We start from the raw sequence: 26,001 nt of genomic DNA on the forward strand, positions 1-26,001 counted from the left end.
CATCTACGGAGTGTCAATGGACCTACGGTCCGTAGATCACCTCCGTGAATGCCCTTTTTCTACATTTCTTTCAGCTGTCTCTATACTTCCGCACCTGAACATCTTTCCTGCAAAATATGATAAAAACACATAAAAACCAATACAAAAAGTCCCTAGACACACACAAGTTGTAAGTTAAATGTATTAGAAATACCGTAAACTCACGATATATCAACTAACTCTCCAAGTGTTTGCTCGAAGTTGTTGATTCTATCCTTCAGCTTCAACTTCTTTGATAATGGGATGTATATTTTTATGAATGCTTGGTGCATCTCAGTCAATGTTCTGATTGAGTTGTATGAAAGCTCATATAGACGTATAGTTGCATCACCAGTTAATGATAACGAGAACACACGCAGCCCAATGACATCCATTTTTAAGTCTAGCCTAGCCACACTACTCTTAGAAACGCTAGTAACTTTGCTAAGCTAGGCATATAAGTCTTTAGATAGAAGCCCAACAAACAATCCTCTAGTTTTAAACACTTGCATCAAGCTGCTAGTGACAATGAACTTTGATCCAACTGGCAGTGGAGGTAATACAATGGCATCCGTTGCCCCAATAGCATTATGATCAACCTTGTAATTTTTTTGCACACCAACTATTAGTCTTGGTCTAGGTGGAGGCTGATCTCCCACTATCGGTTGGTTATTCTGGTTGTGTTCAGTACCGCTTCTTCATCTTGGTGTCAATCTTCATAATCATCCTCATGTTCCATTCTAACTGGATCTACGTTTAGTCCTAGATTTTGATGGCCTCCGGTGTTGGCCATACGTCAAAGAGTTCTTTGGATTTTTGGATTAAATGGGGTCAGGGAAATGCCTTGACTGCGTGTACTTGACATAAACTACAAATAAACCTGCAAGAAACAAAAGCAAAAAGGAAACATAAATAAAAAAAATAATGACGAACAGTCCAACAACATAATTAATCTAATCTAAAAGCCTTATTCCCTGATAACGGCACCAAAATTTGATACACCTAATTAATTACACCTGTTAAAGAAGTATGAATTGGTCGTTGTCCAAATAAAGAACCTAAAAAGGTTAGGGTAAATCCCACGAGGAATGGGTCTCAACATATCTTAATTATTTATTAATTGTACTTTTAGTCGAGTTATTTCCTTCAAAGGGGGTTTTGAGTAACAAATTATTGATCGGATGAATTTAAGTAACAAGTATCAAAGTAAATAAGATTTATGTTTGCAAGAATCATTAGAAGATAAAACTAGGGTATTCCTGTTCCCAACATGTCCTTAACTCCGTAAACCTTATAGTAGTAACCTTGTCTAGTGTCTAGCATGAAAGATAGGTAAGTTAGATATTACCTAAATGGTTTCTCCCCTCAATAAGTGAATTTCACACAGCTTGGTCTGTCTATGGGTGTATGCTTTACTAACCCTTACTTTGACCTCATATTAGCTATTCATTCGCCCGTTCAAGCTATTAGATGAGGGTTGGTAGCCTCAAATCTCTATTGTATAATCTCTTTTCCCATTTGTTATACCATTGGTCCGACGAGTAGTAATAAGATGAGTTCTAATGTAGGCCTCCGTTAAAAAGCAATCAAAGCCAAGAGAAAAATAATACATGCATGAACACTATTCAAGAATTACTAGTTATTGGGTTTACTTTGTTGATTTATTATGGTTCTCACAACACTAGTTGTAGAATTAGCTACTCAAGCTTGGTTGATCAAAATTCATATTAGTTTAGTTCAAATAAATTATGAACTTACAATTTGAATAGTTAAACTCCAGATCTTGAATTGAAGTTGCAAAGTAATTAGTAAAGATCAATGATATAATATAAACCAACAATTCAAGAATTAAATGCAAAAGTGGTTCACAAGTTAATTCTCAAAACAAGAAACCGAACTTTCCAAAAAATAAACATAGAAAAAGTATTTGTAAACATCTAATCCTAAATAAAATAAACTAGGAAAACTAAGGAAAAACAGAATTGGGTAGTAGTTCCAACGATCCACACCTATGAATTGTAGGTCCTTCTACGGGTCATGGAGTCTATCCATAGAAGAAGTCTTCAAACAATATACTCAGGGTCCTTTCCACGGATGGGACCCATGATCCCTAGACCATTTTACGGTTCGTCCTGCTCACTCGTAGTCCAAGGACTGGAACCTAAATCTCTAATGTCTTCTACGAGCCTAGACCTACAGCTCGTATGAGTTCCTATGACTCATGGTCCTCTCTTGTAGCTCCATACTTAACTTCAAAAACTTTTGATCCTTTCTACGAGTTTCACCTACAGCTCATTGAAACTTTTGTGGATCGTAGGCTGACTCGTGGAACAGCAAAATCCAGCTGCTAACATTGTACTCTCAATCCAAGCTACCAAAACCTATTTTCCTACAAAATAAAGATAAAATACCATCAAATCTACTAACAAATGCTCAAAATACATGTAAAACTTTAAGTTTAAAGCATTAAAAATATCGTAAATCAGTGATACATTAAGCACACAAGGTTCTTATATCTGTATTTGAGCACACAAAGTTCATACATTTATATTTGAGCACACCATCTAAGTGCTAATTGATGTCCTTCATTGTTATGATTTCTTGTACATGTAAGAGCAAAAGAAGTAGTGAGGGAAACAAAAATTGATAGACAAAATAAAAGAAACCAATTTAGAAGGGTACGGATAAGAACCAAAAAAATCAATTTTAGATGGATAATTTATCATGATCCCTAAAATTATGTAATATGAAATCAACATCCCTATGATTTCTCCTAACTATTGAATTGCCTAAACAGTGTAAACTAGGTGTGGAAATTGACTAAAAATTAAAATAGATTTATTTTGAATTTATAGTTTATATGGGCTGTTAATGTAGATAATTATTCAATTTTCTTTTCTATTATATGATATTCCATGGTATTTGTATAGGGATGGAAATGACAATATTTTGATAAAATAATTGCATTTAAGTATAGCTTCCTAAATAGCTTAGTTCTTTTAGATTCTTACTCCTACTAATTGATTGAGCTGGATCAATGTTCATTAGGATAAAGAGAGATATGTCAACTTTTCTCTTATGTAATTTTTTGAAAGTTATTTGACAAAATAGTAGTCATTCTTAAATTCTATGAATATGAATAAATGCAGCTTGTAAAATTCTCACTTTATTATCATCGTCATATATTACTAAAAGTGGAAAGCTCCAAAGATGAAAAGATAGATACCATTTTACCCCTAGGCTAAATTAAACATCCAATTAATTAAATATTAAACAATAATATTTTAATTATTTTTTAAATAGTAAGTTATTCATTAGAAAGACAATGAAAGAATCATTAGTAAATTGTAAGTTACAATGAATTGTTTAATATACTTATTAATTAATTAAGTATTAAATAATAATATCTCAATTATATTTCAGATTATATATATAGGTTAAATTAAACATCTAATTAATTAAAAATTAAATAATAATACTTTAATTAATTATTAATATATTACTAAAAGTGGAAAGCTCCAAAGATGAAAATCTATCTTATTCGTGTAACAATTATTAAATTGTAAGTTGCAATGAATTTTTTAATATACTTATTATTTTAACCCTATAATAAATTAAAATTTTAATTAATTAAATAAATATTAAATAATAATATCTCAATTATATTTCAGATATATATATATATAAAGAAGCACCTATCTTCAACGTTGGGTTGTTATTTTGCCCCTATTTTATATCAAAATATAATAAAAACATCTAATTATCTATGTTATACATGTAACATTTATATTGCAATTAAATTAATTGAATACTTATAATTTTATTAATAATTGTTGTATTACCTATTCTAAAATGCATGTCTGCTCTTCTCCCTTTCCAGAAAATAATTAATTACATCATTTTTTCTATGCGTTAAGAGCTTACTTTTATAATTTTCATATATTTAATCTTCGTATTCTCATTCTTAATCTTGACCTTTCAAATTTCTCACACAAATAATAAAAGAATACAAATGAGTAATTATTCCTTAAAGACAAGAAATTAAAGTAGATACATGTATCTTTTAAAGTTAAATTTTATGCTCTATCTTTTTTATATTTATTTTAATAGTAATTGAACTTTCAAATTTCCATGTGACTTTTCATATTTCCACAATTTTTATCCTATAAATTTAATTTTTTCAAGAAAGATTTTTATTTACTACTCCTACAATTCTTGTGTGTAGGAGCTATAAACTGGTGAAATAATGTCACAATTATTTCACAATTTGTAGTGAAAGTTGTGAGATCCAGTTATACAGTCACGAGAATAGACAAGAATTTAATTGTTGAAGCATTGGACTTGGTGTGTTAGTTTTATACATATTTGTAGAAATTAGAATTATTATGAGACTTTTCTATCTCTCTTTATATAGTTGAACTAGTGTACACATTCGCGCTTCGCGCGAAATTAAATATATATTTAAAATAATTGATGTTTTTAATTGATTATTTTTCAATAAGAAGTGTATAAAAAAACAATACAAATCAAGTCACGGTCTTGATATTGTCTATTCAAAGATAATTTCAAACTTTAATTTCCGCTTAACATGGCCGATAAAAAGAAGAAAAACATAAAAAATATCTCAAGAAAAAGAAATTAAGTTGATTATACAACATTACATCAGAGATTATACTTTGCACCAGAAAATAAAAGAATCGAAACACATAATATAAAATAAAATGTATATTTATAAAAAGTCGATGTCATTAGTAATTTGACCTGTTACTTATCTACTCGATTATATAAAGATTATCATAGTGACAAAATATAATTTTTTAGAGTACATGAAGTGTCAAGTTGTAGAAAAGTATGTCAAAAGTTAAATCAATGTTTGTCCCTAACACATGCAGAGGAGTGAAAGAGTTTTATAACATTAATCTAATTATTATTGTAGTCATCACTAAAAAAAAATTAATATATGATAATAATTATTCAAAAGATAACTCATTCTTTAATGTGGAAAATTCAGATAGAAATTTTTTGCTTTAAATAATTATAGGTTAAATACACACTAATCACATATGTACATTTATTATAGAATAAAATAACTTTTTATTATTATGTATGCATACATGAAAAAAAATTCTCCCTTCTTTTCATTAAATAATTTGCTTATTAATTAAAATTTTAAAAATACTAAAAAGATGACATATTTATTTATTTTGTGATTGATTTCTAATATGATAGACCATATCATATATTTTTAGGGGCAACAACATCCAATAGCTATGGCCTATGAAAAATGTACCATAGGTAATATTATACATTTCAACCATGAATTTTTTTTAGAATATTAATTAGAAATTGACTAATAGATACACACAAAAACAAAAATGTGATACTTTTCATCTCATTCATTCGCATAATAAGAAGAAGAAGAGCAAAGTTAATTAATAATAAATGCTATTTGAACTTTCTAATATGTTGGTTAGTAGAGTTTCATAATTTAATTTTTGTTGAATAAAAGGAAAATTAATATATTTGATCAAAAAAATTTTTTAAAAAAAGAATAAACTAATATTAATTGAAATCAGAACAATACATTAATAAATCTTCATAATGTTTGAAAACCATTCAAACTTTTATACTAATATGAGCATCTCTTTTAATGAATCTTCTAAGATAATTAAACTTCCTTAGCTTCTTCATTTTGATGAACTTATACCAAACATCTCTATCATGAATCTTTGAAGAATATATCTATCATTTTTATCAAAGTGAAGGTCATATCGTAACATTATTAAGTACATGATTGATGAAAAAGATGAATAAATTTTTGTAATAGGAGAAAAAACTATACTAAAAAAAAAAGGAATGAGAAAATGAAAATGAACATTGAACATCTCCATAGATAATTGGTATTTATAGATTTGACAAACCATAAGAATAGTTATAAAAGAAGTTGAAGAGACATGTTATTTAAGTAGAGAAGATAAATATATGGAGGTTTTTTTGTAACTTATAAGATATAATTAGAATAGTAAATATGATTGAATTTGTTTTATTAATAAGCAAATTATTTAATGAAAAAAAAAAAAAAAAGGAGAAAAAATATAAATGAAAAATGGAAGCCATAAAGAGATGTCACATCACATTCTCTAATGTACTTGTCCGCGTACAAAAATTCTTTTTTATATATAAAAAATATAAACGTAATAGATGAAAAATGAAAAATACAAAAACTAACACAAATAAGTAAATAAAGATAATAAAAAAACATTAATCCCTACATTTAGTTTAAAATAATTGTTTCTACCAACAAAATGAAATTTGTATAATATAAATACACAAAAGCAGCACTACCATGCTACTAAGCATTAAAATTATAGACCATGCTACTAAGCATAAAAATTATAGTTTCACTTAAAAGTGAGGAAGAAATAAGAAGAATATAAATAAATAAGGGTGAATAAAAGTATAACTCATCTTGAATCTCTTCTTGTGGGCATCGATTTGATTTATTATTATTATTATTATTTTAATGGAAATGAGCCAAATCCATCTCTTAAGTATCATATATGCTTTCATATTTTTAATAACAAATGAAAGGAAATTACCAATCAATATAGTTATGCATCTAAGTAGTTTGTTTTATTTTTGAGATCAAATTGATTTAACAATTTCTTTTTCAATAAATACAGGCTCACCAAAAGAATCAAACAGTCCAGAAATTGTCATAATCTCATTGATCAGTAATTTTACAAATTTCTTGAACAATATAACAAATAAACAATGACATATGTGCAATAATGCCTCATTTTACCTCTGCAGTGGGTCGAGATTCAATCAACTTAGAACTAACACTTTGACGCAAACTTGACATATCCAATATTATCACATACTCAAATTGAGAAGGAAAAACTATTAGCCAAGCTTAAAAGACAAATCAAATTAATGATGAACTTCACCTTCTGAATATTTTATAAAAAACAAAGAGACTCGAAAAACTGATGCATATGTTTCTATGGGAGCTTCACCGTACCCCTGAATGGATCCTATGCTATTTGGATTTAATTGGAGCTTCAATGCAAACTTCGAACACCGAATGTGAAAACAAAAAATAAATGGTTCAACAATTACGTACAAGTCAAAGAAATCTAGTACAGTAACTAATTATACAAAATATATATATACGCTTGAAATTCCAATACAATAAAGAAAAAATTTCACTACCACAAACTGATCATTGATATTCAAGTGACCATCGATGAAAGCATCTTTGATCATATACTGAAATCATCGTGTAGTCTCCTTTTATATAAATATGAATTGAAATGAGAAGGAAATGATTAGAGGAAGGACGACATAGCTACAAGAGAAGACAACCAAAAAGAAAGGAATAAATAGAAGATGTGAGAGTAACGGAATGAGGGGTAAGATAAATACAGCAGAAACTTTTTGGTTTTTGATAACGGAACACGTCTCTAAGTCTTCCGTAACAGTTGTAACTTTTAAACTCTCCAGTAACATATTCTCTTGTAATAAAGAATTTTGTTCTTTTTAACTATATATCTAAGTAATAAACTAATTTAAATAAAGAAAAAGGACAAAAGAAGAAGAAAAGAATGGTGGCCTTAGAGGCATGCCACATAAGCAAGTCTAACATTCTCCTTTATATATATATATATAGATTGTTACTCTATTAGCAACTTGCTTTAATTTCAAATTTCTATTTTGTATGCTCAAATATAGACTATTTGTTTAGTTTTTTTTGTTTCAGTTTTCATTATAGAGACTGTCACGACCCAGACCGTAGTGATTGTCACCCACAATAACCCTCCGGTGGGAGAGCCACTACTACAACCCAACTACACAACTTAACGAAAAGATTGGCATTTAAAGATACAGAATCGGGTTTAAATGTCTAAAGAAAACTAGAGTTCTCATGAACTCTGGAAGTTAACAAAAACAAACTACCGACATTGCGGAAAAACAACCTCTAGAACCTGAAACTCATTGTACCAAAACATCTAAAGTGCAACAAGTCTTAAGAAAAAGGGGTACAACCCCAACTAACATAAGAAATATCTAAATAGTCTAAGTCTGAAGGAAATGGACTAAACAATAGGAAAGACTCTATGGCAGCCTGAAAGAACTGGCTCACCCTTGAAATTCGGTCTCGATCACTGATCTCCTAGCTGAGGTTTATCAATAGCCGCCTGAAGATGCCCTATACTCCACAAAAAACAAGCAAGTGTAGTATCAGTACACAACCACAGTGTATTGGCAGGATCACGCGGCTATCTCCGTAAGTGAAACATATATAAGCAGTCACAACATATCAAGCATAACATGTACAAAATATATATATACACATCGGTTATCATTTCAGGAGCAATGTACAGTTCCACATTCTCAATAACAAGTAGATATGACAATTCAATAGTCCTCTCATGGAACTAATACCCAAACTGTTAGTGTGTCGGTCGTGACATCCGATCCCAATTAGTGTGTCGGAACATGACACTCAATCCAATATATGTGTCCAGAATGTGACAACCAATCCAACGTATGTGTCGGAACGTAACACTCGATCCAATCAATCAGAACCACAATCACATTTGCACTCATAATGTACATACTCATAATCATACAATCAAGTGTTGAATCATGGCATACATTTGTTCATTCATACTCATTTCTGTAGGTTTGATCATGTCACGCCCCCGAGCCTACACCCTAAGCGGGACTGACACTCGAGAACCATTGATGGACCCAAGAGAACCCTTGGCCTAGCATAACTAATAGAGGAAGACTTACTCATGATAAAAATACTTTAAAAAGTAAACTGAAATCTCGAAAGATAACTTAGAATGTATAAACAAACATTCACTAGCCAAAACGGCACTCAAGTCTCAAACATTAAAAAAGAAATGGAAAGACTCAAGAACTAATATCAACTAACTGTCTATGAAGCCTCTAACTACTGAGATGGACGTCGGGACAAGATCCACGACATCCTAATGAACTAAAATGATACAGTAATAAAAAAGGGTCCTCCGGAAGCATGGAGGTTCACCAACAACTCAGAAGCTCAACTAGAATCAATGATGTGCTGGATGCTGATCCTTGTTACCTGTGTCTGCATCATAAAAAGATACAGGACAACTGACATCAGTACATTGAAAGTACGAGCATGCGAGGGGAATTCTAAAACAAGACATAAGCTTGAATGGAACTAAAGGACATACATGGTCTCAACTCAACTCATTTCAATATAAAGCAATAATGTAAATGCAATATAAAGAAAATCTTTTAAAACATGGATAAAAACTCTGTGTATTTAGAAATACAAAGGTAACTCAGTTGTATGCAAGGATACAATATAAACTATGTTTGTATGTGAAAATACAAGTAATCTATATGTGTATAAGAATACAAAATATAATTGTGGGAGTTTCTCTAACCGACAACCATCACTTAAGAGCTATGTGATAATACAATGTTTTGCGTCACGCTGCCAGGGCTGTCCTATACCTTGCCAGGGGCATAGAACCTAACTACTAAGTGGATCCACTAGTCTATGCTAAAAAGCACTAAGGAATCATCTAAAAAGTATGACCCTTTTCTACCCATGATATCTACATAGTTTATGGGAGTTGGGAGTTGTCTGAACTCTCCCCCATATCGGTGCTCAATACTACTCCCAAAATATAATACTTGCTCATATGTTTAAAAACATAACTCTTTTTGTGGTTTGAGATAATTACTCAAAACTAGCCCAAAGGCACTCTAGGAATCAATGTTTCCTCTCTTGCTTAATTGTGAAAACATTTACTCTTTTACTGAAAAACTAGCCCAAGGCTCTTTTAGAAATCGGTGTTTCCTTTCTTGTTTAAATGTGAAAACATTTTCTCTTTGGGAATACATTGTCCCCATATACTCATTTTGAAGAAACGACTTCACTCTTTACTCAACTCAAAACTCAAGTCTTAAAACAAGTTTAAATCATTTGTAAAAGACTTTTGAAAAGACTCTAAGAACTCGCTAGACTTGGCTCTTAACTTTCCTAGAATTTGAATTTTTGGATTCAAGGATTGTGATTTGTGATAGGAAAGATCTCGTGATGTTTAGGAGTATTTTTAGATAGTTAAACATGAGAAACGATCAAGAAATCACTATCTGGAAGCAAGTCCGCGAAGCGGAGATACATTTTAATATTTGGTCGCGAAATAAATCTTGAGGCAGAAGGATCTGTGACCACTCCGTGACGCGGAGAGAAAATTCCCATCCTAAGGAACATGTCTGCGACGCGGACTTGGTACCTAAATTTTCCCGACTTTTCCCTTCTTCATTTTCTAACCCCAATTCGCCTAAATTTGATTCTTTTTCTCAAATACCCTTTAGATTCAGATACCCAGTATATGTACACAAGAATCTATTCGTAAACGACACTAAAATCGACACAATTTCCTCTAGAACTCAACAATCCCAACTTAACTCAAGAACGAAAGTCAATATTCAAGAACACAATTCAAAATCATCAACTTTCAACTTTCTAGAACAAATTTCGCTGAACTAAACATGATTGGCGCGTGGGTGAATGAACCCAGCGCTATGAAAGTCTCACATACCTCTTTAGGGATCAACCCTTGGCGAAACAACTTCGATTCCGCAAGAAATCTCCCAAAATACTTGACTTTTCTCCTCTTGAGTTCTTTTTCTAAAAACCCTAGTGTAATTCTTAATTGCTTAAACTGAACTAACTGAGTTTAGACCCCAAATAATTCACTAAAAACGGATTCAATTAATTGGGTAGTGAAAAGACCATATTACCCTTCTAAAATCCGGTTTTGACTTTCCTTATCTAGACAACCCAATTTCAAATGGGCATATCTCCCTCATACGAACTCGAAATTGAGCAAACTCGGTGGCATTGGAAAGATAATTCAAAGGTCTTTCCTATGGTATCTTGTAGACCACCTAACTCATATTTTTCTAGGAGTTATAATCGTTTTAAGTTGGCCCAGAACCTAAACTTAGCCAAACTTGCCAAACTTTCCAAATTTGATCTTTCCATAAATGTTTTTTTGTCTAATTCTACCTCTTTCAAATAACGGGGTGTTACATATCAACAATGTTTCATTTACATACATACATGCATTACAATGAAGCAATTACCAACATATATCACACAAACAAGAAATCAAACCATCACAGACCTCAAAACCAAGCTTGAATTCCCTAAGGCACTTGAATCTTCCCTTCTCGGATTATTTCCGCTTGTTCGTGATCTAAAAACAACAAATTAATGCAAGGATCAATAAACGAGGCCTAATTACCTAGATTACAATAGAAATTATCAACCCTAAGTCAAACCCAAGATCCCAATATCCAACTTAGGGCTTTTTCCACCATTAGTTTCAGGTCAAAACCCTCCCCCAATGATAATTACCCAAGAATCTATGTTCTACGGATCGAAAAATGGATTAGGGGAGTAAAAACCTTACCTTTCGCGCTAGAAAAGGGGAAAACTGTCAAGAACTTGCCCTGGGTCGTTTCTTAGCTCTCAAGAACAAAAATTGCAGAATAAGAACATTTTTGGGGCTTAATCCCGACTTAATTCGCGACTGGGTCGCTACGGTGGACCCCATCCCGCCATAGCGGCCCCGCCTTGGCGGGATATATCCCGCCCTGACGGCTTGCGCGGAGACAGAATGTTGGAATTAGAGTTTCAAACCCCCAATATTTCACAACACACCTTCAATCCTTGACATCCAAAACCTACCGGCCGTTCACGCTAAGATTAATTTCGGGAGTTCTATTCACCCGAATTCGATTTCGTAAAGCCATACAGGCTCCTTAATGTCTTGGCTATCCACTCATGTAACCAAAATCATTATTGAATCTCTCATTCATTACCAGATTTCCCTAGACCTTGCACGACTCAGATTTCGTCCAAATCTGGACTAGGCTAGGAATTTTCAAGTCACTAGTCAAAAGTTTGCTGGCCCCAATTCTTTCCCCAATGGCTTTTCCCTAACGACGGAAACATGTCGTTACAGATGCAAAAGCAAAAAGAAATGTCAAATTGTCTTGCTCATGTGTATCTTTTTTTTGTTCATTGTACTTAAGAATGAATGTGATAGAATGTTTACTCTCCTTCTTTTTGTTTTAAACAAAAAAGAAGGTGAAACATATAACATTAGATTAATGGCGGAAAAGTTATGCATGAAGAGGCAATTAAATTCTAATAAAAATAGTAGTTATGTTTATAAATATTCTGATTTTCAAAATATAAATATTAAGACTTTTTACACCTTAATTTATAATATATTATAATTAAATAATTAGTTTAAAGTCTTGTGGATAAAAATCTAATATAATATTTTTAACACAGTCATTATAATTATCAGGAGATTCAAAAGGCAAAATAAAAAAAATTGAAAGATTTATTTCTTTCGGTCAAAGTTAATTTTACACCATTTTTTATACAAAAAAGTAAATAATCTCCTATCAAGCTTTTAATTAAGGAAATATTAATGTTGCACTACAGTTTGCAGAGACTAATCTCATGCAATCTTTTTATCTTTTCCCTTTTGCTTTACAAACTCATTTTTTTACTTATAAATAAAGTTTATTTTATTAATTTCTCATATTATTATCTCAGTGCATTCACTTGGGAGGTCATGAAATTGGAGTGTCGCAATTCGTAGTGGGACAAAGTAAGAAACCTCAATTAGACACATTTTATAAAAACGAACTCAAATCATATTATTTAATAATATTTAAATTTTTAAGAAATAATACTCATTAATACGGGTTACACGCGCAAAAAACGTTTTCGGAAACTAGTATATATATATAGAGAATAATTGCATTTAAGTATAGCTCTTTTAGATTCTTATTGTGCTAATTAACTGAGCTACAACAGTGATCGATAGGATCAAGAGGTATGACATAGTTTTTTTCAAATTTAATTTTTTTGAAAACTTTTTATTATGGGTGTGAAATTTGATTATATGAATAATTACATTTAGGCATAACTGTTTAGATTCTAACTCATGATAAATGTTTGAGCTACATATAGGATCGAGAGGTATGACATAACTTTTCCCTAATTTAATTTTTTGAAGATTATTTCAGTATGGGTGTGAAAATTGATTTTTAAATTAATATAAGAAAAAAAGAAGAGAAAAAACAAAAAAAAGGGGTGATTTAGTGAAAGCTGTGGTAGCTTTGGACGATGAAGAGGTTATATATATTCGACGAATCTGGTTTATTTGTGATGGAACTTATACTTGTGAAGATGTAATTTTTGTCATCCCTACCATGATTTCAGACCCAAGTTCCAAAACCCTATTGCTGGATCATCTAATTTGATCCTAAGTTTTTTTTTTTTTTTTTTCAATTTGAATTTGATAGAGATGAGTCAACCATCAGTGGTGCTAGCAACGGCTAGCTATGATCACACTATAAAATTTTGGGAGGCCAAGAGTGCCCGCTGCTATCGAACTATTCAATACCCAGAATCAGTAAGTTCCCTTAAATTCCATTTCTCTCTATTCAATTTTTCATTCTATGCTTTCTTTTATCTTTTATTTTTTCTTGTGTGTTGGGGTTAGTTTGTGTGTCCACAGAGTTGCTGCTACAACACATGCAGAGGTTGATGTAGTATGCTTGTCTTTCCTTTTGGGAATACTTGGTTCATTTTATTAATTGTGGTCACTGCAACCCTAGTTTAACCATATTTATATCATTTTTGGAGGTGGATGCCCCTGTATTTTATTCAGATGTCTAGAAAATGAAATTAAGATGAATGAACTTTTACATAAAGTGTTTCTGCCAAACTGCATTCTCGTATATATGTGACTAATGTCATTACGGGATAAATTTGATGCCAAGACTGCAAATTTGGAGAAGGACTCAAGCTTCACTTTTTAGTAGCGTTATTCTGTGCATTACATTAAGTGTTTGATCTTTCTTTCACCAACTAGCTGAGATGCTATTCATTTATCCAAACAGACTATATTGGCAGGGAAGGTATGATAGACATCCAAAACATATGGAGAATTGTTTGCATTTTAAATCAACTTAATTTTGTTGGAATAGTTGTCTGATATGTCTGCCTTTACCTTCTTGACCTGTGTACAGCAAGTTAATCGTCTTGAAATTACTCCGGATAAACACTTTTTGGCTGCTGCTGGAAATCCTCACATTCGATTATTCGACATCAACTCGAACAGTCCTCAGCCGGTAGGTCTTCAGATTTTCCTTCTTTATTCATTTCTTTTATTAATTCCGTTTCTTTTTTTGTTACATGGTGTTTTCCTCTGTTGTGGCTTTGACATATGAGTTTGTGTTCATTTTGGTTCCCTAAGTTAAAGAAGATGTTTTTAATACTTTTTGGCAGCTGAGGAGCTTTGATTCACACACTAATAATGTGATGGCAGTAGGATTTCAGTGTGATGGAAACTGGATGTATTCTGGATCTGAAGATGGCACTGTAAAGATTTGGGATTTGAGGTATTGTAGATATCGAAGTTGGATGTGTTACTCTCTTTCCAACTTCTCATTTTTCCTTTAAGTCAACTGTATCTTTGAATCTTTTGAACAAATAGGGCCCCAGGTTGTCAGAGGGAATATGAAAGTCGGGCAGCTGTGAACACTGTAGTTTTGCACCCTAATCAGGTTTTATACTTCGATCTTTGAATTGTGTGAAGGTTCTTTTTTAGTCACTTTTATCCTGTGTTTTTTTCAGCAAATTTTATGGCTTTGTTCAATTTCTTCATTGAATGATAATCCATATCAAATCTGAGTTTAGCTGCACAAGGAAATATTTGAATGAGCTATTCAGACTGGGCTCCATCACAAAAGATGGAACTATGCTAAAGAAGTAGAGATAGGATTGGCATAAATAGGGATGCTATTTTACAGTTTTACTGCTTCTTCATCTTTATGTACCACATATTCTGATTAATCAGTATAGAACAGGTCTCTCAGTTATGCTTCTGTTGTTTATTTGGCAAATTTCAAGTAGTTTAATAGTTTTGGTATGTCTAATTAAGAATATACTGTGTAGTTCTTAGAAACTTTATCAAAAATCAATCAACTACATCTCAATTTAAACATAGTTGGGTCTGCTATATGGATCATGAATATCTAATCCTCTCTAAAGGTCCAGTTCAATCCAATAGTAATCAATTTATCATTTATGAAAAAATAGAGTTCTCTAGAACTAACTGCCTTCGAAATTTACCCTTTTCCATATACTGACATACAAGTTTCTACAACAACGACAAGTATTATGAGCCTATTTGGCCAACCTTCTAAAAACTGCTTATTTTGAAAAGCATTTTTTTCAGAATAATTTTTTTTTGATGACCGTAGTGTCCAAGCCAACTTTCCCGCACCTTGACTACCTTGACTAATTCCACAGGACAGGATACCTGCCACCTCCCACCAACATGTACCAGGTAACTCTGTCCACCAAGACTAGGATAGATAGGAAGAATCACCTAGTTTTTTTGTCTTCGCTGAGTTCTGAACCTGAAACCTCAGGATTCTCAACCACTTTATTGACCACAAGGTCACACCCTTGGGTGCTGTCAAAACAACTTTTCAAAAAATTACTTTTCGAGAGAAGCATTCTTGTGTTTGGCCAATTCATTTAAAAAGCGCTCCTTTTAGGATTTAATAAGCTAATTGTGTTTGACCAATCTTTTCATAAAGTATTAGTGTTAAATTACGGAAAAAGGTAAGTGTCAAGGTCCATTTTACATTCTGACTTAGTGCTGTTTCTTATCCTCAAAACATCTTCTATTCCTTTCAAGCCAAAATAGCCCACATAATGCAAATATGAACAGTCCACCGGATCTGCTTCGGCTCATTTCCAACTCTGTCCAAGCAAGCACAGCAGCAAATGCTTCACTTCCTTGGGGATGACCCATTGCACTCCAAAGATGTTTTAAAACAGTGTCCATAATCTGCCAGGACCATAAGGTCTCTTAGCAATAATAATTTATTTTTTTAACTTGACAAGGCATACATTCAAATTGGTTATCTGTTACCCTTGACATGTGGGTTGATTTAGTGCCCGTTTGGATTGGCTTAAAAAGGTAGTTTTTAAGTCAAAAATAAAAAGTCAAACTTAAATTTACTTTTAAGTCAAAAAATAAAAAGTAGGGGGAGACCTACTTTTGGTTTCTGACTTATTTTAACTCATTTTGGACTTATTTTAAGTAATTTTTTTTTTATATTTGCCAAACACTTCCAGAAGTCAAAAACTGACTTAAAAGTAGGTTTGACCAACTTTTAAGTCAATCCAAACGGGCTCTTATACTCTTTTCGATTTCTGAATGTCTCATCGCATGACTCAGATTGTGACTATTATTTATTATAATGCATGGTCTCAATTGCTTATTAGTAAGAAGCTTTTGGATGATACTTGTATTTAGTTCAATTGATCGTGTGATTTTGAGCTTATTCCCTGTCCAGTCCACCCAACTCTCCTAGTTAGGTGCTGGGTGATTTAGAGCGCTCCAAGAGTTGTCGGGATTTCAAGTATTTTAGGTGTATAATTGTTGAGAAGGTTATTGGTGTTGTTCGTAGGATGAGAAGGGGGGAGCGACCGACCCAAATGAGATATAGATGGAACTTTGGAAGAACTCAGGCTGAGCAGGTTCGGGTTGAAGACAACAAAAATGCCCAAAGAATGGAGGTGGAACACAATGATTTCGTTGTACAAGAACAAGAGTGACATTCAAAGCTGCAACAACTATAGGGGATCAAATTGTTAAGCCACCCTGTGAAAGTTTGGGAGAGAGTGGTGGAGATGAAGGTGAGGAGGAGTGTTTCTATTTCTAAAAATCTAGTTTGATTTTATGCCAAGGCGATCAGCTATAAAAGCTATTCATCTTATGAGGGACTGGTGGAGCATTTCAAGGAGTGGAAGAGGGACTTGCATATGGTGTTCATTGACCTAGAAAAGGCGTAGAACAAAGTCCCAAAAGAGGTTCTATGGAGATGCTTGGAGACTAGAGGTGTATCAGTGACATATATTAGGTCGATTAAAGACATATCGCAGTTCCTAGATTTGATAGGGTTGCCCTAGGGATCAACTCTTAATTCATTTCTATTTTCATTGGTGATGGATTAAATGATGCACCATATTCACGATGAGGTGCCATGGTGTATGTTATTTGCAGATGACGTAGTACTGATAGATGAGACTCGCGACATAGTAAACACTAAGCTGTAGGTTTGGAGACGGACTCTGGAGTCTAAAGGGTTCAGGTTGAACAAGACTAAAAGTGAATACTTAAAGTGCAAGTTTAGTGTTGTAATGTCGAAGGTTGGTGTGGAAGTGAGTCTTGATTCATAAGTCGTCACCTAGAGAGGATGTTTCAAGTATCTTGGTCTATTATCCAAGGAAATGAGGGGATCAATGATGATGGCACACACCATATTGGTGTAGGCTAGGTGAAATGGAGGCTCGCCTCCGGAGTCTCTTCTGTGATAAAAATGAACAACCAAAGCTTAAATGTATGTTGAACAAAAAGATTGTTAATCTGCTTAGAAGGTTGTGATTGGTCCAAAGGGCGGGTCACAGACGGATTTCTCGGTTATCAAAAAAAAAAAAAAAGATTGTTAGGCTGACTATGCTGTATGGGGTGGAGTGTTAGTTAATTAAGGACTCTTATGTTCAAAAAATGGGAGTAGCAGAAATGAGGATGTTGTGGTAGATATGCAGGCTCATTAGGAGAGACACGATTAAAAATGAAGATATTTGAAACAAGGTGAGGGTGGCTCTCGTGCTAGACAAGATGAGGGAAGCTAGACTGAGATGGTTCAGGAATGTGAAGATGAGAGATGTAGATGCCTTAATGAGTAGGTGTGAGAGGTTGTCTGTGGTGAGTTCCGACAGAGGTAGGCTGGAGAAACATTGGGCAGAGGTAATTAGTTAGGACATGACACATTTTCCAACTTAATGAGGACATAACCTTAGATAGGAAGTTACGAAGGTCATAGAGTAGGGTGGAAGGTTATTAGGTAGTTGAGTGTCCTCTCGTTCTTTAGCCTTATATGTCGACTGCGCAAGTCACTCTATCGTGTAAAACAGTCTCCTCTAGCCTGATTTTAAGTTCAACACAATAATTTTGGAGTGTTGTATGACTTGTGTTGGAGCTGATTATTCTGTGTTTTATCAACATTTTGCACCAAATTTATATATTTATTTGGTGTTTTATGTCGACGATATCGTTAATCATTGGCAACGATCAAGTTGGTATCACTAATCTGAAGTAATTTGTGTGTGATAATTAAGCGGCACTTCATATCGCATCAAATTTAGTATTTCATAAGAGGACTATGTACATTGAGATTGACTCTTACTTTGGTAGTGAAAGATACTTTTAGGAGATATTGTTACAAAATTCGTGAAGTCGAGTGATAAATTGACAGATTTCTTCACCAAGTCCCTCATCGGTTCTCGTATCAATTACATCCTTAACAAGCTCAGTACGTATGACTTGAATGCACCCGCTCGAGGAGAGTATAAGAATAGGAATAAGAACATAAATAATATATAGAATTGTACTTGAAAAAAAAGATTGTAATATAGTGTTTATAAATAGTTGAGTAATAATGTAGGTACACAATTCAATAATATTTTTTTGCTATATTTCTCACACATACTTATAACTCTCAAATATTTATGGGGTGATTTACAAGAATGGCCTTGTAAATGGCTGGTCTTGAACAGTTTTGACCCCTCTCAACCAGTGGCGGAGCCAGGAATTTCAGGAAAAGGGTCCAAAAATTAAATAACAAAAGTTCTTTTTAAAAAGGGGAAAATATTGTTCCATGTGAGATTTGAACACGTGAGCACTGACTCATTAAAGATGTCGAAACATACATTCAAGATATCTTAAACCACTAGGCTATAACAACCTATTATGTCAAGGGTGTCCAAAATATGTTATTTAATCACTTTGTATATAATTTTACTTGTATATGCGGTATTTTTTTCCGACGAAGGGTGTCCAATTGGACACCCTGGCATACATGTGCCTACGCCACTGCTCTCAACTCTCGCTCCATAGGCAAAACTTCAAGTTCTAACAAGTTTTGACTTTTGATCTTGAAGATTTTCCCATGGGGCAAACGGGGTCAAAAGTTCAAGACCGCCCATGTCCATGACTATTGGGTGTAATTTTTTGATTATTTTTTTTTGGCATTCTTTATTTTAGCAGACCTAATTCTTCAAAATCTTGGTACAAAAGTAAAAAAAATAATATTTTCTTTCTTGACTTCAACATTTCCAATTTATGTGTGTATGCCTCACCAGAACACGCTTTTGATTGATCCATCCTCTCCTGTCAATTGATGGGCTTGAGCTTTTCTGTTTGTTGTGTTTCATGAATCTCATTCTTCTATATGTTTTGCAGACTGAGTTGATATCTGGAGACCAAAATGGCAATATCCGTGTGTGGGATTTGAGAGCAAATTCATGTAGCTGTGAGTTGGTATGTAGTTTAGTTTTCATTAGTTCATATATCTTGTGGTCTTTTGGATTATGGTCACTAGGAACTGAAATGATGGTTGGAGGAGTCATTCATGAGTGAATTTCAGGGTAATTCTGAGAGCTACACCATTAGCATTTAAAAGATATGAGTTCTTTTTAATGATTCAATTATTTCAATTAAATGGTGAGCTAGTTAAATATAAACTGATCATGCCTCATATCTGTTGGTGTTGATAATCAATTTCTTTCAAAAGGTAATGCTTTTCCTTTTTATGGTGTAGTATATAGTTCACAATAAAGGGTATTTAGTGGTCACTACCTCGTGGTGTGTGGATGTTTAATGTGCAGTACACAAATTGGTATTTATCAGTATATTTGAAAACTTAGGTACCGGAGGTGGATACAGCTGTTCGTTCTTTGACTGTAATGTGGGATGGAAGCTTAATTGTTGCTGCAAACAATCGTGGAACATGTTATGTTTGGCGTTTACTACGTGGCACCGAGGTAACCAGTGGTCCAATTCTACAATTCAAAACTGTAGCATGTGATATTACTTATCGGAGAAAAAACTGCACCTGATCTTTTCCCTGAGACCCAAATTCCTTCACTAATTGTGGGAGGTGGGATGAGAGGAATAAAAAACAACACGAAATCGACACTGGCTTATTTTAGTTTTTTTCTAGTTTCTGTTCTGTTAAATATAGTAAATGTAAAACCTTTCACTGAGCTGTCTTATCAATTTTTCCTTTTAAGTCTGTAACTATCTTTCCTCCTTTGAACTGGATCGTTCAGTCTGATTGGACTCAAACCAAACTTCGTTCTTTCTCATGTGCCAACATCGTCATGAATATGGATTGTTTCTGCAAGCATTTTGCTACAGCTGTGACTGAATATTACTAAAACTGACTTCACATAAAATGCAGACAATGACCAACTTTGAGCCTCTGCATAAGTTACAGGCTCATGATGGTTATATCCTCAAATGTCTTCTTTCCCCTGAATTATGCGAACCTAACAGGTAAGAGTTTTTCATGATTCCTCGTGTTTTGCTTCAAGTTTCTAGTCTCTTATCTGTTATTTACTTGTTCCTGTGAATACTATTTTGCTACCTAATGTGCTTGAGACACTTTTTATTTTAATATGCTTTAACATTTCTTAGTTTTTTTCAAAACTGTAATTTATAGGTATCTGGCAACTGCATCTTCTGATCATACTGTCAAGATTTGGAATGTGGATGGCTTTACCTTGGACAAAACTCTGATAGGTATCAAATTCCAAAATAATTGCCAGTTATCATTTTACTCATCTTTCCCCCTTTTGCTGACAGCTTCTTTCTAATTCTTCATCACATGTAATATTCATTAAATTTTGGTGTGTTTTCTAGGACACGAACGCTGGGTTTGGGACTGTGTATTCTCTGTAGATGGTGCTTTTCTCATCACAGGTACATACTGAAATTGTTGTGTACTGTTGGAATATTTCTTTATTTCCTCCTAGCTATAGTTCATGAGCAAGCCATTTTGGTGCATTGAGAGTACTTATTATGTCATTTGAATTGTAGTTTTGGTTTTAACCCGTGGGTAGAAAATAGGTGTTGAAGAGAGCTTTACTGTTCATTAACATTCCCCAAATGAAGGAACATAACTGAGGTTTTCATTAGAGGGAGTGAAATGCTATGGAGCTGGTCAGGGAACTTTTTGTTCCTTCTGTTGCCGGGTGAATTGCATGGTGGACTAGGGGCTGATTCAAAGTTTGAAGACTGAAAACAATAAACGTGGTATAGGATGGCAGAGTGACTCCAATATAGTATTTATTTGGGAATAGATTTGGGTTGGATTTTATATCTGACAGCTGAAGTTGGAGAATCTGATGATTAAGAACCTTTTAGATCTGTTTTTTATGCCCAAAGACCTTTTCAGACTAGACACCGATGTTTCTGTGCATTTCAATGTTGCCAAAAGAATTTCTAAGTCAAAAGCCTTAAGTGCTTTAGATCTCATTTGTTTTTTTTAATGATTAAGACATGTGAATTCGAATACTCATTTGGGTATTAAGATCTACATTAAGTTTTAGATGTTTGAATCTGAATACACATCTCAATATTCAGATGTTCTGAATACTAATTAAGACTTTGTTTTTCCCACAATTGAATATATAAAACTTATCTATATTAAAACATTAATAAATATAAAATTCAATAAAATATTCTTAGAACATTATATGGCGGTTAACTTGGTTGTGATGATGGCTCACGATGGTGGTTGTGGGTGCCGATTGGGGATAGGGTTAGCTAATGATGGTGGTGGTTAGTAGCTAATGGTGATGGGGGCTGATAATAATAGTTGATGGTGGCAGTTGATTTTAGTGATTGACAACGATGGTGGTTGGGGCGCTGAGTGGCAGTAGTTGGTAATGGTAGGCGGTAACAGTAGTTTATAATGGTAGGCTATGAAGGTAGCTATGAATGGATGAAATTGGTGAATTGTTTTTTTCATAGAAATCCTTCAATAGACATCTCAATTATTAAAACTTTGTTATAGATGATAATCATTTAGATCTATTTAGACTCATTAAGTGGTTGTGGAAAACAAATGCAATTAGGGGTCGTTTGGTAGTTGGATAAGAAACAAGTTATTCATGTATTATTTTTTTTATAATGTGTACGACGTTGGTAGGTAGATAGGAAATAACTTATTCATGTATAAAATTAATAAGACGTTTGGTTGACAATTTAGAAACCCACTTAACTAATAGATGTATAATTCATGAGGGAATCTATGTATTATCTTATGCAGGATAGAAGGTGGAATAACTATTATATGTATAACTAATAAATGAATAACTAATACATGCATAAAATAGTACATAGATTCATTCATAACTAATACATACATTATTAATACTTGCATAACTCTAACCAACTATCAAATGACCTTTATTGCTTGAGATTTGAATTCAGATTCAGACCTAAAGTTCAACAAACTTACTAAATAAGATTTGAATGATTAAAGATTATGACCTTCATCAAGTGCAAACAAATGAAGTCTTAGGGTTTTTCTGTCCATTTGAGCTTCAAGTTTTAGTAGTTGGTCTCTGAAGTATTTGGCTTTTCAATTTTTCTCTAATATGAACAAAACATTCCCCTTGCAGCATCTTCTGATACAACAGCAAGATTATGGTCCACATCTACAGGCAAAGATATCAAAGTATACCAAGGGCATCATAAAGCAACAGTATGTTGTGCTCTACATGACGGGCCTGAACCTTCTAGCTGAACTTGGATCATGCATTGGTCATCTTACTTTCAGACAAATTGTTCAATGAACATATAGATGGCCCCCGAGGGGACTAGCTTAGTGGTAAGACCCTGCAGTGCATGATGTGTTGGGCTGATGCAGTGCATGCATTCGAGCCTTGCCGCATACAAAAGCTTGGTATTTAAGTGGAAAATGGTAGATGAACAGACTGATTATCCGCTGAAATTGTGCCGGCTGGCCCTCAAGGATTTCCTGGTTATCAAAAATATTTTAAATGTAATTTGGATGATTAATGTGGTGTTGTACATGATGTTCAGTTTATCCTGTTTTCTGTGCATGTGTACAGAAGTGACATTCTACCATTAGTTTACTTCCATGGTTTCATGGCATCCGTTGAAACTGTATGCTTATGCATATCCTGATCTATTTGGTTAAAAAGTTTCTAGCGTTGAACAAAATCGTGATGCAACACTGAGTTTTTTGGTATGAGCTTTTAGCATAAATAGTTCATGTTACTTGATTTCGAGGTTTTAAATTTGTTCTTTATTTGGTTTAACCTTCTAATAGCTGAAGTTTGATTAGCTAATTCAAATTGGCACCTAGCAGACCCACTGAGGGGGTAAGCCTCCCGGTCTTGGTCGGTCTCCATTTTTATGATCAAAACATGAGCGGGGTTTTTTTACCTGTGTGCACCCAATGGATAGTGGTTGCGAGTTTTCCTTGTCATAAAAAAGGTTTTAAGGGATGTCGGTCATTCTACTACACCTTTCGGCTGTTAAGGTCCACCAAATACAAAATCATGGTGGATTTTTAGCAACAAAACCCCAATTTTTTCAAACCTTATTTCAAACATTTCCCTTAATTCAAAAGGCTTCCAAAAAGACACAAAATACGGTGTGAATTGCACATTTATAAGCCAACCCAAGTTTATTTGCTGCAGATAACTGTTACTCTAATACCCGCATCTCATTCTCACTATATTGATGGTAGGGGTGTACCTGGATCGAGTTAGTTTGAGTTTTTCAAAGTAAAATTTTTAGGAATTCCATAGTGCCAGGAGCAGATTATATGCCTATTCTTTTTCAATTTACAAAAATCCCTCCAAATTAGTGTCATCCGGATACATAGCAAATAAGCCGGGTCCGATGCATAAATTGATTTTTTGTTAAGCTTGAAAAGGAAGAGAAACATAAAATTAAATAACAAAACCATAAATCACGGATCACGTTGTTGGCAATGGGAATCAATCTCTGGCAACGCGTAACAAGTTGAAACAATTAAAAATTTAGAGAAAATGGTCAAATGAGCCCCCAACCTATTATCGGATTTCCAACTACACACTTTTACTTCACGGGAGTCCTATTACCCCCCTAAACTATTTAAAATTGAAATTATTACCTCTCTAAATGCTTATGTGGCAAAGTGAGTGTATTTCACTCTCTCAAAGAGAGTGAAGATAAAAAATAACTATTAAAACTTTATTTTTAATATTCTTTTCATTTAAAATTTGTTTTCTTTATTTATTTTTATCCCATCTCTTTTCTTCTTCTTAACAACTTAGTAGAGCATCCTTGGTAGTCATCAAATTCCACCATCACGATCTGGAAACACCACCATTACAATATCTATTAACACCATAATTCCTAGATAAAAATATCTTTCCTACTCTCCTCACAATAAAAAATTATTAAGTAAATAACTTTACCCCCATTTTCAAAATCAACTATTAACCATTAAAACACCATTGAGATATCATTTTGACGCTATTGCAACAAATTTTTTCAGTTAATAAAATTCATTCAAACAACTTAATAATGTTGGGAATCTCTTAAAAAATCTCAAAATATCCTCATCGAAAAGATTTTGACCGACAATTTATTTTTTAGGTCATTCCTCTTATTGAACCACTGCTCTTGCAAAAATGACGCATAGGGTTGTCATTCCTCTAATTACCATCATAAATTTTTTCGCTTCTCAAGCTTTCTACTTGTGGCTCTATGGTAAGATGGAATTGAAGGATGGAAGAGGAAGAACAAGAAGAGGAAGAGAAAGAAATAAAAGGAAAAAGAAAAAAGAAAAACATAATAAAATAGTCAATCAAAAAATAAAAAATTACACGTGTCCAAACGCGTGGATTTCACTTATCAACATAAATGTGATTGTGACTTTTTAGGGAGGTAATAATTTTGATTTTAAATAATTTAGGGGGGTAATAGGACCCGAGTAAAGTATAAGTGTGTAGTTGGAAATTCGGTAATAGGTTGGGGGCTCATTTGACCATTTATTTCTTCTCCCTATTCTTCCAAAATTCATTCAATTTTGTTTCAAAATATTCAAAAAAAATTGAACTGCTACAACGTGAATATTATGTCGATCTTGTTGAGACATTCGAAAATCTGGGAAAGTGAAGTGAGGTATGAACGATACATAAGTGATGAAATAGTTGTTGGCCAAAATATTGCTTTTGTGAATCTCAAACCATCCAATGCAGTTGAAATGGAGATCGATAAATTGAGGGAAATATGAAAATTCGATACATCATAGAAGGTAATTTATCTCTAATGATTATTAGGAATGACATGGTAGTAAAATTGTACATGGAGGTAAAGAAGCATGAGCATGGATTTACAATGTATCCGCTATGCATTGATACAACAAACAAAAAGATCGAAGAGATACATTGTTTTGATGTATCATCTAGTGCCATCGTATGTGTCAAAGGTTCATAAATGGATGCACAATTTCTTGTTGTAGTTAAATAAAATATTGATGATTCGTGTTATATACGAGAATTGGAAGTAACAAATTATATAATTGATATAAGAAGTACGGAGGTGAAGGCGAAGATACATCCTGAATATCTCAATTTTGCTAAGATATTCTGGAATTGATTTTTTGAGATGGATAGATTTGTCATGATACATTACTATTTATGTATCTCATTTAAATTGATAAGTATTGTATTCTTACGGGATACATTAAACAAGTAATTATTGTCATAAGTTGTTTGGTTTGAGATTGATAAATTACTGTGTGGTAGGTTTTATGTATAAAATACATATAGTATAATGGCTTAAGTCATTCGCAGCTCCTTAAAATTGTCTGCATAATTCGTTTAAACACTTGAACTAAGGCTCATCCCTATTGAACACCTATGCCCCTTAAAATTGATACCTAGTTGACATTTTTTTGACAATAATAAAAAAAAAGATGTGTGTA

The 26,001-nt window shown here is 33.3% G+C and overlaps 1 protein-coding gene across 1 annotated transcript; it reads left to right on the plus strand.

The window, feature by feature from the left end:
- Positions 1-13,019: 13,019 nt before the first annotated feature.
- LOC102590527 (protein LST8 homolog) lies at positions 13,020-23,240 on the plus strand. Its single transcript, XM_006349485.2, has 11 exons — positions 13,020-13,099; positions 13,426-13,535; positions 14,155-14,256; positions 14,414-14,526; positions 14,622-14,691; positions 19,449-19,526; positions 19,913-20,029; positions 20,449-20,543; positions 20,710-20,789; positions 20,910-20,969; positions 22,676-23,240. Exons 1-11 carry the CDS (start codon positions 13,072-13,074, stop codon positions 22,798-22,800), a joined length of 978 nt encoding a protein of 325 aa, XP_006349547.1. The 5' UTR covers positions 13,020-13,071; the 3' UTR covers positions 22,801-23,240.
- Positions 23,241-26,001: the final 2,761 nt, after the last annotated feature.

Source organism: Solanum tuberosum, unplaced genomic scaffold, assembly GCF_000226075.1.
Source record: "Solanum tuberosum cultivar DM 1-3 516 R44 unplaced genomic scaffold, SolTub_3.0 scf00108, whole genome shotgun sequence".
Taxonomy (NCBI): domain Eukaryota; kingdom Viridiplantae; phylum Streptophyta; class Magnoliopsida; order Solanales; family Solanaceae; genus Solanum; species Solanum tuberosum.